General features: G+C 46.6%; 1 protein-coding gene across 4 annotated transcripts in view; it reads right to left on the bottom strand.

The window, feature by feature from the left end:
- Positions 1–790: 790 nt before the first annotated feature.
- COMT (catechol-O-methyltransferase) overlaps positions 791–15465 on the bottom strand; it is a 61274-nt gene continuing 46599 nt past the window's right edge. For all 4 annotated transcript variants that reach the window (XM_075012915.1, XM_075012917.1, XM_075012914.1 and 1 more), the window contains exons 3-5: positions 9849–10042; positions 6901–7032; positions 791–1678 (exon numbers count right to left, since the gene is read on the bottom strand). In XM_075012915.1, coding sequence (XP_074869016.1) covers positions 1499–1678; positions 6901–7032; positions 9849–10042 — 506 coding nt within the window. In that variant the 3' untranslated portion in view covers positions 791–1498. The remainder of the gene's footprint in view (positions 1679–6900; positions 7033–9848; positions 10043–15465) is intronic.

Here is a 15465-nt window from a genome sequence, read left to right as displayed (position 1 = left end):
TCAGCCCTTGTTTCAAGGCCACAGCCTGGGAACTGCTCAGGGGAACCAGAGAGATGGCCCAGCACTGCTCTCCCAGGGGCTGCTGGTTGCCTTCCCTACTGGAACCCCGCTCCTTTTCCCTTGCTGGTCAGGCTGAGGGAGTTCCTCTCTCCTCTGTGGCCTTTATAGGTCCCAGCCTGGCCCTGATTGGCTGACTGCTCTTCATCCTGATAAGTCAGCTTTGTGCTGGCTTCCTCCTGCCTGCTTTTAACCATCTCCCTGCTGGAGTGGGCTATCGCACCACTACAAAGTGGGAGGGGAGAAGCGATGCTTTCTACTGATTTTTAGAATACAGGGGTCCATGGCTATAGCTGCTCCAGGGCTTGCCACCAACAGCAGAAGTGCTGTGGAGCTTCCGTGTGGAAGAAAACAGTCACGTATACGCACGTCATTTTTTTCCCCTTTCATTTTTATTTACGAATTTTAAATTTCAGTCGTGTAAAAGCAATGGGACACACTGAGAAGTGCCCTGCCAGGGAGTTACTGCACCATTCAGGTGAATGAAAGCCACTTCAGGTTAGCCTGGTACCTAAATAATAATCCTTAGTATAACTGTAATGGGAGCACGACCCAGGAAGTACAATAATTGCCCAGAAAGGCACAGCCTGTTGTGTCCTATTATAAATCATTAGCCCACACGTTACATTTATGCAGCTCCTGGCCCCAAGTAGGAAGCATATCCTGTTCCCAAAGAGCGTACGCTGGTTATGTATAATGCAAAGGGTTAGAAAAACAGCAGTTTGTCAAGGTCTTGGCAATTTATGTGCATTTGGCCATTTGTTATAAAAAAAAAAAAAAAAAAAAAAAGCTGCTCTCTTGATGTCTGTTAAAAGGAAGCCGCAAATGTATATTTTCACCCATTTAATCTCCTATAGCCTTCCTGTCCTCTCCCCTACAATCATATCAATCACCTTGCCCACTGTCAAACTGTTTTGTTTTATTTTCCCCAGCATTGGACACAATGAATATTTAGCAACATATGTGATGTAAGATGTTGCTTCACAGCAGCACGCTGCTAGTTATTTAGCAAAATCCAAGTGGCTGAAATATTCCTTCCCTGAACACTGTTTCTCTCTCTCTCAGAAGCAATTCATATGATTTGGCTTGGGGACGCAGACTGGGCAGTTGCTGTGATTTTCTGTTTCAATCTTGGCTGTTAGGGTTTGAAATCACAGGCAAGTGACCAGTGTTGCCATTTGGCAAAAAGCAGAATGCCTTAAGCCCATGCATACCATCCTGGAGAGAGAGAGCCATTTGAAAAATCCAGGCTGCTCCCTCTCATCTGTGGCTGCCTACCCTATTTCTACACATACTTTTTAACCTTGGGCTCCCCTCTTCTCTAAAGACATCTTCATTATAACGTTTTTTAATTACAGTCCCCAAAAGTATAGAAAGCTAAACTTGAAGCATGGACAGAGTTACACCGCTTGAAACAACAGTTCGATGCCAGTGGGTCCCTTTATCCCAAAAACACAGCTTTCTCCATGGCATCCTCCGTACGCAGGTACTCCACATGTGACGGAAAGTTGGTACATTCAAAACGGCTGTTGTTGCGGACGTATTTAATGAACTCTGGTGCCCCAGGGCAGAGGATGTTGTCTGCCAGAATAACAGAGCCCTTCCTCAGCAAGCCACATTCCTAGAAAGGAGGAGAAAGTTGAAGAATCTGTTGATTTTTAGACAGCATTTACAATTCCTAGGTGCAATGCAGGCGCATGTTAGTGACAGCTCGTGCTAAGGTGAATTCCTGTCCGAACATGCTAACATCAATTGGATCAGGAAAAAATAGCAGTGACTACACACATTCTGCACACAACAGCTGAAAAGCTGAATCCATCTGCTGACATCATTAGCAGTAAAATAGTTAATGATGCTGATAGTAAATGGATGTCATTAGGATTCAGATGCAACAATCCTGGCAATGAATGGGGAACAGATCCACTCCTCTTGTTTACTGTTTCTGGCTGTCTCTGCATAATTCACATTTGGAAGGAGTTCTTCATATGCGTGGAGACTTAATTATTCCTCTTAATGTCAGATGAATGTTGACATCTTGCAGAAGCGACTGAAGCCCCCAGAGAGGGGGCTGCTTGCAACGTTCCCTCTAACCTTTCCCATCTGTGTGTGGAATAAACTTTATGTACACGTGTGCCACCACTAGAAACAAAAATCCTTGCACGGGGCTCTCTGCTAATCTGCTGGGAGGCATTTGAATCTCTTCTGAGTGACCACACAAGTGTGCAGCTTACAGGGAACGTTGGCTGTCTGGCATTCTGGGTGGCAGAGTCACAACTGGGCCTCTGGTTCATTAGTGGAAAAACTGGACTGAAATTTACTGTTCTCAATCTTCCTCAAGCCCATCCAACCTTTGGCTGCTTTAGCTGGCAACAGAGCACAGCTGGTGCCCAAAGAGGGCGAGGCTGGTGTGTTACCAAGAATTCAAGGGGCACAACTAACTTGCCATATACCTGAGCATCCAATCTTTAACAAATGTAAAGCTGCAGCCCTAGGGTGCTCATCTCTCCCTGTGCTCAATACGAGCCATCTGGGCCTCAAGTGAGTTGAACAGCAATCAATCAGAACTAGCAGTGCAAATTTTCAAATTGACTGAGCCTGTTTAAACACACACACACACACCCCGCCAGATAGGTGGTATCGCATTTACCGTCTTTCCTTTAAGTGACACATACATACACTCCCACGCAGCTCTCTCACGTGGGGCTGGGGGCCACTGACCAACCTGACAACTCTCCTTGCCCCGTGCTCTCTACTCTCCATGCTTGGCTGGGCCGCCAGGATAGACCTGCCTCTCCACATGCCTGCTGCCCCATTTTCTCAAGGTGACATGTCGGGGGTCATGCAGAGTCATGGTTCGTCCCTCCCCAGATTGCTGTCAGGATTCATACCCTAGCATAGCCAGCAGCAGCCTTTCAGCACTATGTGAGAAGGAAGGGATGGAGCTGTTTCCAGCCAAAGCAGTGTGATGTTTTTGGATTTTAAAATGAACGTGAGCACCACTAGTGTAACCACTTTCCCAAGGTTGCACCAAATCCTGCGTCAAGTGGGCCAAGTGAGGTGTCTAATGAAAGCGGGTAATTCACTTAATCTGCTTATAGCTCTGTATCATTTGTGTATGTGAAGTTATGAGATTGGCTCTGCATTAGAATGTTACATTCTGGGCAACAGCAGTCGGGGAGGGTGGGGGGGCAACCTCCCAGTCTGGTAAAGCATTACTTAACCTCGCATTACCCTAATCCACCTCTCAGGAATTTAGCTGGGGATAGGTCATCTGTGATGCTGCCAATGGCACAATGCCCAAAAAAGGGACACAGGCAAATGACAATGCTCATATGACTGTTCATTAAAAACCTGCTCTTAGACAGTGAGGAACGATGGATTTCCCTCCACATGGGCAAGAGCAGAAGGGGGGGCCCTGGGATCACTCCATCTCGTTTGCAATCTCCATTTTTGTCTCCACTTTGCAGTTCGCAGGAACAACTCTACTATGAAGTGCACCTGAATGAATTGCTGACCCAGCCTGACAATGCATGTATTCCAGAGAATATGAAGAGGGAGCAGCCTGCTGCAGCCTGCATTAAGAAATGCACGATGAATGTATGTAATTTGACCACTTTAATAATTGTTACTGTTACCATATTTCTTTTGCTCTCTTTCTTGTTATTGATAAACCTTTAGGCTAGTGCTACATGCTCACCCCTACTGCTGGCAGCTTGACGCAAATGAGCAGTTTTGAAAATGCAAAATGTCTGCTCATTTGCATATTTGAGTGGCTCATTTGCATGTTCATAGCAGAAAACAAGCAATGACGACGTGGTTCTGACAGCAGGGATAAGGGGCTGACGACACAGGGTGTTTTTGCTGGTAGACCCACCGCTTTACGGCTTGTTTTCTGTTGTGTATATGCAAATGAGTCACTCAAATATGCAAATGAGAGCTCATTTTGCATTTTCAAAACTCTTCATTTGCATCAAACTGCCAGCACTAGAGGTGAGTGCAGCACTAGCCTTAGATTTTAGTTTCTAAAGGATTGGCACAGTGTGCTGTTTTGGGTAAGATCTAAGCATATTGACCTGGGAACATGGCTGGTTCTTTTGAGTTGGAAAGACCGTTATTTACTGAGATTAGTTTTCATAATCTCTCATCTGTGTAAGGAGGAAGACTGGTTGTGGCACAAGGGAAGCTGGCGTGCCTGAGGGATTTGCTTGTGTAACTTCTGGCTGGCCAGGAAGGCAGCAGAGGGGCTCTTTGTGGCCGGTTTGGTTTGCCTTATAGGCTACGTCTACACAAGCCAAAAACTTCGAAATGGCCATGCAAATGGCCATTTCGAAGTTTACTAATCAAGTACTGAAATACATATTCAGCGCCTCATTAGAATGCAGGTAGCCACAGTGCTTCGAAATTGACGCGGCTCGCCGCTGCACGGCTCGTCCAGATGGGGCTCCTTTTTGAAAGGACCCCACCTACTTCGAAGTCCCCTTATTCCTATGAGCAGATGGGAATAAGGGGACTTCAAAGTAGCTTGGGTCCTTTTGAAAAGGAGCCACATCTGGATGAGCCGCATGGCAGTGAGCCGCGTCAATTTTGAAGCGCCGAGGCCGCCCGCATGCTAATGAAGTGCTGAATATGTATTTCAGTGCTTCATTAGTAAACTTCGAAATGGCCATTTGCATAGCCATTTCGAAGTTTTTGGCTCGTGTATACATAGCCACTGTGGTTCCCAGGCCGGCTGCTCCTTGTAGCAAGGAACATTTCTCGACCTGTGTGAAGGCGGAATGGCTTGGGGGGACACCCCCCTGGCCTGTTCCCTAACAAGTGCAGAATGCTAGCTTGGAGAAATGTCCACAGGGTTGCCTTTGGCCACTCCATCTGCAATCCCCGGCCCCTCCTACACTGCAGTGATTCATGAGAACAGGCAAAAACGACACCGCGGTTTGCAGTCACATCCAACAGTGGTCTGAGCAGCTTGGAGCTAATCCTTTGTTTTAGTTGTTTTGGGTGCTTGGAAATGGTGCTTTAGCAGCTCCAAAGAGCTGGGAGCTACGGTAACAATGACAGAGCCAGTTTAACATTCTCAGGAGGCAAAGGAATTTCAGTACAAAATATTTACAGTCTCCCAGGACGAATTTACTGATGGGTAAATTCAAAGGTGAGTTTTTTTTAAAAAGTCCCAAAGAAACCCTCTACATTTCAAACAGCTGTGTGCGGAGGGGAGAGGAAAAATGACCAAATACAGGAGCCTAGGCCAGAGAGCTTGTATTCTCTAAGCAGGGTGTTATGGAAAGGAGGAAGAATGGGACGAAGGCAGAGCAGTCAGCCTTCACAGGGAGTGGGGGTAGTTACTTGTGGAGAATAGCCATAGACACAGGAACTAGAGGTCTGAGGGATGCTGCAGTACCCTCAGATCCATTGCTCATCCCCCTTGCCTAAGGTTCAGGCTGCCAGCCTCAGGGCCCTGCTCCCAGCCCCATGCGTACCCCGCTCAGGGGGAAGGGGGCTGGCTTTCAGCACTCTCACCGTTCAAAGTGCTCCTGCACCACTGAATGCCACTGGAAAAATGGCATTGCACGCCAGTTTGTCATTTTGTTCTAGAGATAATCACAGGTCTAATGGTGCTGTTGAGCTGTGATGAGATGGGCTGTTTTCATAAGCACAGAGGCTGTGATTAGCACTGGGCTGTTCAGTGACATTTGGAAATACCCTTGGGTCCCTCGTTTGTCACTACCTATCTGTTTAAAACCAACCCATAATTTGCTATTGCTGTAATAGCCTCCAAATTTTATAATGAAGTGTCATTAATTGTTACCTATGTGGATGACAAAATCTGTCCCCACATCTAGCTATGGGTGGAAAGCATCTGAATGGCATTGCCTGGTGCGAGAGCCTGGCATGGTCCTAGGAATAGTCTCTCCTTTGCTAAGGGCTACTTTATAGCCAACTGGATGGTAAGGACATTCCCAGCATTCATGGAAAGGTGGTACAAACATTCTCTAAAGACAGATTTCCTTTAAGGAGCTCTGGTAGCAGCACAAGCCCCGGCAGCCGAGTGAGAGGTGTTTACCACCAGGCAGGAGTGATAAGTGGGGTCACACAGGTGGCCATGTGCCATCCAGGTACTCAGCCAGCTCCCCACCCTCCACCCCAGCCAGTCCCATGTCTGGGGCTGCTGAGGTGCCAGTACTCAGTACTGGCGCAAAAAAAGCACTGGTGCCACCCTTCCCTCCCCTTGCACTCATTGGAAGCAGCAAGGTGCTTCTGCAGGAAGTGGATAGGGAGTGAAACAAGGGGAGGGGTGTGGGTGGGAAGGGGTTGGAGCATGGGCAGGGAGGGGGAGGGGCAATGGCACCTGGCTGGTGCCCCCCAGTACCTCCACACTAGTCACAATGCACCAGGAAATTGGAAGCCTGAAGGCTGGGCTGGGAATCTGAACTCCTCCAAAATTCAGGACACACAGATCAGGTGTCCTGGCTTAATCTAATAGGGAAAGACTTAGGTCATGAGGTTCGGACCCAAAGCTGCCCCGCCCCAGCCTTTGTGGGTGGTTCTCACTGGATATTTAGCTTCCAGCCTTTCCATGCAGGAAGAACCAGCCAGGAGCTGAACAATCCCTGGAAGTTGTGAGCACTTTCAACTCTCATTGAGAGCAATGGGAGAGCAGAGGGAATGTAGCACGGGTGGGAGCCTATCCCCAAAGCCCCATATGGCTGGCTGCTTGTCAAAGCTCCCCCATGAGCACCCGCTGCAGCTAGCGAGAACGCGCGCTTCCCAAATGATCTGGGAAGATCTTACGGCTAACTGGATATTTGCTACGCGGGTCTCGGGGCTGAAATTGTTCCAACTCACGAGCATCAGGACAGTGTCTGGCTGGTATCTCTCTTTCCAATGGTCGAGAAAGACAAAATCCACTGTGTCCACTTCATGCTTTTTCTTCAGCTGCGGGATAATTACCTCTGAAGAACCTTCCAGAATTGTCACCTAAAAAGCAAATTCATTTCCTGTTGGTCTTTGCACCTTGTGGTAAGCACATTACCCCTCACCTTTTAAATCGCAGTCAGATTTCTGCTATCATGTTAATAGCCTTGGTGGATAACGTCGGCCGCTGGCAGGCTTTGGATCACATGGGCTTTTTTGATAAATTGACTCAATTATCTTTTTTTTTTTTTTTTTTTTCCTATGTGCAATTATAAGACGTTTGTGACCTTGGCTCTGCTGGGCAAAATGACTCTCTGCTGGTGACATGGGAAGCCCATGCCAAAAACAGCGTGTGGCTTGGACTGGAATTGCAGTCACATCTCCATCAAACCTTGCCCCAAGCAAACAATGTGCGAAAGAGAGGTTAAAGTGATTGGGGTTATTTAGTGTGGAACAGAGCTTGCAGGCAGAACATGTAAAGCAACGAATCCGTTCTCCTCCTGCACAGTCAGGCCACGTCTGCATAGGTGTTCCCTGCATAGGTTCTGGGATACTACACCAGCAAAGCCTTCCTGCTCTGGCTGCAGCTAATACAGGTTCAACCTCTATGGTCTGGACTTCCATAAGCCAACAACATCTGTAGTCTGGTGTCCTGGTGGGTGCTCTGGGGCTGGAGCCCTCACGAGGCAAAGCCAGCCCTGTGCTCGGCAACTCCTCCCACATCCTCCCAGAGCTTCTGGAGTGCTGCAAGTAGCTCATTTGTGGTAGTGGGGCTTGGAGATGCTTGGGGGAGGAGGCAGGAGGCTGTGGAGCCTGCAGCTGGGAGCATGGCCCAGCTGCTGTGGGGCTTAATGTGCTCCCGCATGGGATTCCACATCCACCCTGCCTCTCCCCGGGTCCGCATCCTCCACTTGGTCAACGCCAGCCTCTCTGCTGATGCTGGAGCAGAGCCCTGCAGCTGGCAGCAGCAGAGGGGTCAGCACTGACCTCCCTTTGTCTGGCAGATTCTGTAGTCCGAGGGTGCCAGACCAGGAGGGTACAACCCGTACGGGCAAAACAGCTTTTCCCAGCATAGCTTGTTCCAGCCCCAAGTAAATATGCAGCCCCAGTAAACACAGAACTGCAGCTACACTAGGGCCTTTTGCCAATCAGCTGTCAGTCCTAATCACCCATCGCTCACAGCCACATGGGCAAAATCTGAAGCATAGACCTGGCCGCAGCAGAAGGCAGCGTTCCCTGTAAGCTGAGTGCTTGGGTGGCTGCCTAGGCAAGATTCAGGTTCTGCCCAACTGATTAGCAGAAAGGCCCCCAGCCAGAAGCATGTGCTTCTATTAGTGGTGCACGTCCACACATACCTAGGTGCACATAACAAAAGGTATTCCGCTAGGGATAGAAAAAATTAGAGGGCTCATCGGAAGAAGGTGCAGGCAGGGAAGCAGCATGTGCCCCAATTACTTGGTTATCAGCCCAAGTTCTACTGGTTTGAGAGGAACTGTGGCACTAGTGTTTGCTATACGGGTGCCCTATGGGTTGAGCAAAACTGAAAGGTGAGGGAGTCTGTATGTTCTGGCTGCTGGGTCATTCCTCAGAGCCTTTGCCTTACACTCCCCTAGCCAACAACTTGTCAGAGAATCGCCTTAACATGCTCCGGTGATGAGTCAGTAGATACACACCTATAAGGCAAAGAATCCAGCCATTCCCAGTGTGATAAACAGCCCTTGGTCTCCATGGATAACCACTTACTAGAAAACAGGACAACCCTTGAGAAAGAAATCTGAATGCTTCCCAACACTAGGTAGCTTTTGATTTAACTCACAGTTCCTGTATGTGCTGCTACGTATCTTTGTTCTGTCTCCGACAGCTGGAAACTTGAGAGTAGCTCATGCAGTTATGGGAATCTCAAAGTCTAATTCCAGCTCTCACTTGAGTGCCAATCTCTTTCCAAACCCTGTTATAGATTGGAATTGCACTATTCTAAGAACATAAGAACAGCCATGCGGGGTCAGACCGATGGTGCATTTAGCCCAGCATCTTGTCTGCCAATAATAGCCAATGAATGCCAGGTGCCCCAGAGGGAATGAAGAGACTAGTTAATCATCAACGGATCCATTCCCTTCGCCCATTCCCAGCTTCTGACAAAACAGAAGTTAGGGACACCATCCCCGCCCATCCTAACTAAGAGCCACTAATGAACCTACCATCCATGAATTCATGTAGTTCTTTTTTTTAATCTTTATTATACTCTTGGCCTTCACAGCATCCTCTGGCAAGAAGTTCCACAGGTTGCCTGTGCATTGTATGAAGAAGTACTTCCTTTGTTTGTTTCAAACCTGCCGCCTATTAATTTCCTTTGGTAACCCCTAAGTTTTGCATTATGAGAGAGGGTAAATAGCACTTCCTTTTTCGCTTTTTACCACAAACCACCACAGTTTTATAGCTCTCTGTCATTTCCCTCCTTAGTCATCTCTTTTCCAAGCTGAAAAGTCCTGGTTCTATTAATCTCTCCTCATATGAAAGGTTATCCTTACCCCTAACAATTGTTATTGTCACTTTCTGTATCTTTTCCAGTTCCAATATATCTCTTGAGATAGGGAGACTAGATCTGCATGCTGCATTTAAGATGTGAGCCTACCATGGGTTTATACAGCAACAATCTGATAGTTTGTCTTATTATCTCGCTTTGCTAATTACTAAGTTATCTTAATGGATGTTTCCCAACTTCACACATCTACCACACAGATAAACTCAAATGCCATGTCAGTTCACGGCTAAAATATTGCTCTGTTAGCCTAAATATAAGAGGTGAAATACCAGTATTTCTTCTGACATAACATCTACTTAGTCCCCTCATTCACCAGCCACAGAAGAACAAGGTGTACCTTATCTTGCACTCCAGCAAACTCAATCATCTGCTTGGCAATAGCAGCGAAGACAGGGTCCAACTCGATAGTCAATAAGTGAGCGCCAGGCTTCAACAGCCGAGCAATCCTCACAGCAGAGTAGCCACAATACGTTCCCAGCTCCAGCGCGACTGATGGCTTTGTCTCTTGCACTATCTTATCTAGAATCAAACCTGAATCAAAGAGAAGCAGGTTAACCTTGGATTAAATCCAACTGTATCAAATAAGGATGGAATGCTTGTGGGATGGCATCTTACAAGTTAATTTTCTAAGCTGCTAGAGAGAGATTCAAAATGTGATGACTGGTGATAAATTACACAAGGCTTCTTTTGCAGACTGTCTGTCACTTAAAATGAGATTCATTTTGAAATGTCAGGGAATTGACAAGAAACCTCCTACAAATACCTCTAATGAAACTGCTGCTTATTGTATCAATGGGGCCCATGTGAAGCTGAAATACTATTGTAAATGTTTTCACAATTTTTTTCTTTCTTCTACACTAGGGCAACTTCAGGAAGTAGAATGTCTTATATTACTCTGTGAAAACTGACCACCTGACTGCGGCTTCACATTTTAAATTTTCAAAGAAAAATAAGTACTTAGAAGCGGTTAAAATATTCTAAAAGCCCTCACATTTTCAAGTGAAGCTGGATCTGCATTAAGTAACATTTAGCATAGTTTTGAGTGAAAAATACAACACTTCATAAAGGAGTTTAATTGTTGCAAAATTTATCCACATTCATGAAATGGACACTACTGAAACTTTGAGAGCGTTCATTTTGTTAATAATATTACATTTGGCGGCCTTCATGTAAGATTTTTAAGTTAATAAATATTGACTGTAAAAGGAAATGTCTAGTCAGCTGACACTGGCTCCATCTATTCCTACTAGAAAGTCCAGGAGCCATTATCCAACTGTAAATAACTAAAACTGGAAACTATATCCAATCCTTGCAAATAAATGAATTCCATGGCAGAAGTCTCTTCTGACTTTAATGTTCTATGGTCCCATGAAACACAAACACCAACACCTGAATCTAAATGAGCACCTGAAGGTATTTAGCCTTTTATGTCATGTTGCGTGAGCCACCTGAGCTGTTTAGATAAACACTGTTGGCATGCACCTTGTCCTGTACTAGTTATGCCTCTCTTGGGTACATACTGGTGTGATGTTGCAATCTGTAACTGGGCGGCCTTGTTTAGTCTTCAAGGTTTAGAAATTAAAAAATAACTTTGGGATGTTGCTCATCCTGCGGGAGCACTACCCCTTGGCACTCACTGTATTGCAGGTTTGTCAGCATATCACATATCCTAGACACTGTTGGGCACCGTGAAGCAATGCACGCTGCAGCTCTTAATACCCACCTGCTAAATCAGGGGGAAAAAATTGTGTAGATTTTAAACTGCCAGCCATAGGCCAGATACAGCCTAATCCACATACACTCCCATTTAAAAATCGCACTGCAATTCAAGTCCACTCTAATTGCAGTGAGTGGAACAACCCATATAGGCACTGGTCAGAGCTTATTGCAAAGGCAAACTCTTTAGCAATGTTGGATTCTAGGCAGTTTCTCATTTCAGACCATGTGTAAGCTAACTAGGAATTTGCTGAATATGTGTTTGCTTCTGCACCGAGTCCTTTGCTGATATAAGAGAAACTGATTAGATAACAGAAATCCACAAGATCTTGCTGTGAGGTGCCAATAAAACTCCCAGTTCAATAAACTTTGGTCGGTTTCTCTCTATTTTCATGACGTGGTGCTTTATACATGGAAAGCCTGCAGAGGCAAACCAAACAGAAAGTTAATTTTTTTCCTTGTGCAGCTTTTCCACATGGGCTATGTGTACACTAGTGGGATTTGTTGTCAAAATAGGTGTGCCCAGCCTGCCCACCCGATGCAAATGTCCGTGAACTGTTTGTGACGGTTGACCTAAGCCACAGCACCACTGAAAAGTAGCCTTTGTGTTTGATATACTTGGCCACACTATGCTCCAGGGCACGGATTGGGATGTGGGTCCCATTTTATAGCCTCCATGCAGTTTGAAAACCCCAGGGCAGCAAATCCAGCCATGACTGCATCCACGTCTCCCATACGGATGACACTCTGCAGTAGGATGGTGTTGATGGCTGTCATGACCTGCAGAGGGAGGGAACCAAACACACACATCAGGGACTGAGGGAGGAAGTCCCTGGGTGCTCAGGGTATCCCTGGTCCCCCAAGATCTCCAAGACACCCTTCTCCATGACACCCCCCTGCCCAGCAGCAGGGCTGTGAGAGGGTGGGATGGCCCAGTACCCCAGGGATTGGGCTTCCTCCTCACCCCAAACCCTCGCATCCTTAACCCAGCTTACTGAGGGTCCCCCCATCCCCATGCAGGGAGTGCAGCCTGAGAGTGCCTTACCTCACCTCCATGAGGTGGGTCCCGACGCTGGACTTCCCCATGCCATACCAGCTGCTCGCCGAGCAGTAGCTCTCCTGAGTGGCAAGCTTCCAGAGGGTGACTGCAACCCACTTCTCCACATGGATGGCAGGCCACAGCCGGATGTCCTGGCTCCAGAGGGTGGGGGTGAGCCAGGCACAGAGCTCCAGGAAGGTGGCCTTCTGCATTTCGAAGTTCTAGTACTGCTGCTTGTCATTCCACTGCCCCATGACCAGCTGGTCCCACCAGTCGTAACTGGTGAGATGCCTCCAGATGCGCCTGTGTAACTTGGGGGAGGGGGTCTGGTGTAGGTGTGACCGTCCTGCAGCCACAGCAAGGTCCACGCAGGTGGTTTCGGTCTTGCCCTCCGTGTGAAAGAAGGGGACAGATGTCACAAGTTGCAGCAGCTGCTGAAGCACCTCTGGGTGGGGGCCAGCACAAGCCCAGGGGGCTATTCTGGCACCATAGCTCCCTGGGATGAGCAGTGTCTCCCAGAAACACGTGAAGCCCTGGTCTAGCTGCGCTGTCCCTCAAGGAGGTAGGCACACCTGCAGCACAGGCACGGAACGGATGGCTGAGGGGGCCCCTTTAAGGGAGTGTCTTGAATAGGCTCCTGGAAGGGAATGGTCACCTATGACCCTGTCTGCTGTGGTTTCAGGTGGCTGTTTACCAGCAGAGTGGCCAAGCAGTCTGGCCTCTCTCTGTCAACAACGTGGATCATGCTTTCAATCTGCTTTGCTGTCTGGACGCAATCTGTCGACAGAAGTTTTGTCACAAGATATCTGCTGACAAAAAATTCTGCCGACAAATCGATCTAATCTAGACATAGCCACGGAAAGCACTTCAAAAGCTTCGCAGAGTATAAATGGCAAGGTGGATTGAAAAATGCTAAAGAAAAAGGAAGGGTGACAGCAGATGGAAATGGGAAAATGAGGGTGGAGGGGCAGACTAGGACAGAATACGGCGATTAAAAGGAAGGCGAAAAAAGAAACAGAAAATGTGGGAGGAAATGCATTAAGACAGACAGAGAAGCAGGAGGGAGAGAGAACTTGGGAGAAAGGGAAAGATACACTGGAAGTGTTTCTTAAACTCTTTGAGACCATGGACCACCAAACAATAATATTTTTTATGCTGAACTCCTATGAAAATTTTCTTCCAAAACAATTGTCAGACAAAAAATAAATAAATAAAAAAGCAACGTAGCCAGCAAAAGCAAAATGAAGTAATTTAATCATGGCGCTGAAGAAGTAACATTGGATCTGGTTTTAATAACAGAACATATACACCATCAGTGTATTTTTCTAAATGCTTGTGCTACACCTGCGAGTCTGTCTTCAATGCTTACTTATGGGATTATCTGCTTTAATAAATGCAATCAGTCATCTATATAGCAGATTGTTCCAATTTATGGTAGATTAGGGATGGCTGGTAGTCATAGACTGGTGTGGTGTTATGTGCTTTTTTGGGATATGATCTCACCGCTGACATTTCTGGTCAATAATTGGATGAGAGGCAAGGGATACTTGGATGAGAAGGGGATGAGAGCTGTTGAACCTAACTGGAAACCCTGTATATAATGGAAACCAACCACTTCAAAATGGGGAGGAGGGGGTGCTAAGCCCCCAGTTCCAGCATCTATGTAAGAAGCCTCCAAAGAAATCTAGGGCAGTTTAGGAATCCAGGCTGGTGATTCAGTGGGTGACCTGTGTCCTTCTCAACAAGTATTGAATTAGTGTCCTAGCAGCAAACCATTGAAAATGTTGTTGCAAATGAGCGATAAGACAATGTCCAGGCCACTTGGGGCCACTAAACGATCCCAGGGTGTTAGCCCTAGCCAAATCCCCAATTTGGGGAGTTTGGTAACTGTGGTATATCTGTGCGCTGTGTACTGAGCTTTGAAGCTACTCCTGTCAGGAGTTTTGGAGCTGTTTAAGATGAGAAGTACTAAATAAATCCAAGAGAGGGTCATTATATAATTTAGTGAATTGTGGGATAATTAAGAACCTCACTTTGTTTTCACTCAAGCAAGTTTCTACTGAAAACCAGAGCATTTGTCCAAGCAATCACCTGAGAACATGGCCAAATATTACCAGGGTTAGAGCTTCAACAATGTGTGCATAGATATAAGCAGCTACTTCTTCCACCCCACATTGGCCCCCTTTGACTAAGATTTACAAGTGCAAGTTTACCATCTTCTAAACCCTAGATTATTATAAGCTGTCCTTTGGCACCTTAGAGGCTAACAAAGTTACATGAGCTTTCGTGGTTAAGACCCACTTCCTCAGGGTTTTTAACTGTGACCTAATACGTTTGTCAGGCTCTAAGGCTGTGTCTGCACAGCAGTGTTATTTTGAAATAAGCTATTCTGAAAGGCTGTGTCTACACTGGTACAAATCTTCGAAATGGCCATCAGCATGGCCATTTCAAAGATTACTAATGAGGCGCTGAATTGAATATTCAGCGCCTCATTCGCATTAGCACCCTTCTGGCCACAGCGCTACAAAAGCACCGCTTTCAAATGCCCACAGCTCAGCACGGCTACACGGGGGTTCGTTTTGAAAGCACCTTATTCTCGTCAGCTGACAGGAATAAGTGGATTTCGAAACGTGCAGGGTCCTTTCAAAAAGGACCCATGTAGTCGCGCTGAGCCGTGGATGTTTGAAAGAGGTGCTTTCAAAGCGCTGTGGTCAGAAGCATGCTAATAAGGCGCTGAATGTTCAATTCGGTGCCTCATTAGTTAGCTTTGAAACAGCCATTAGCATGGCTATTTCGAAAATTTGTACCAGTGTAGACATGACCGAAGAGATTTTCCATAATAGCTTATTTCAAAATAACACTGCTACACACAAAATGCATTTTGAAATAGATGAGTGCTATTTTGAAATGGGGCATCCAGGCACAAGAGACCCATTGGACACTATGGCTTTATCTTCTGTCCACTCATGGAATAGGCACTATTCCTTGTACAATGAGGTTTACCAATTTTGAAATAAGCTGTCCGCTAGTTTGAATTATTTAGATGCTCGCAAAGTTATTTCAAAATAACTTTGCAGTGTAGACAGACATACCCCTAAAGTGCCACAGGACTGCTTGTTACTCGTGAAGCTACAGACTAACATGGCTACTCCTCTGAGCCTAGATTATGTTTAACCTTCAAAATGACCTCCAAATCCTC

The sequence above is a fragment of the Carettochelys insculpta genome, chromosome 18 (genome assembly GCF_033958435.1).
Source record: "Carettochelys insculpta isolate YL-2023 chromosome 18, ASM3395843v1, whole genome shotgun sequence".
Lineage (NCBI taxonomy): Eukaryota > Metazoa > Chordata > Testudines > Carettochelyidae > Carettochelys > Carettochelys insculpta.
Note: the sequence above shows the minus strand (reverse complement) of the source record. Positions and strands in the feature narration are given on the sequence as shown.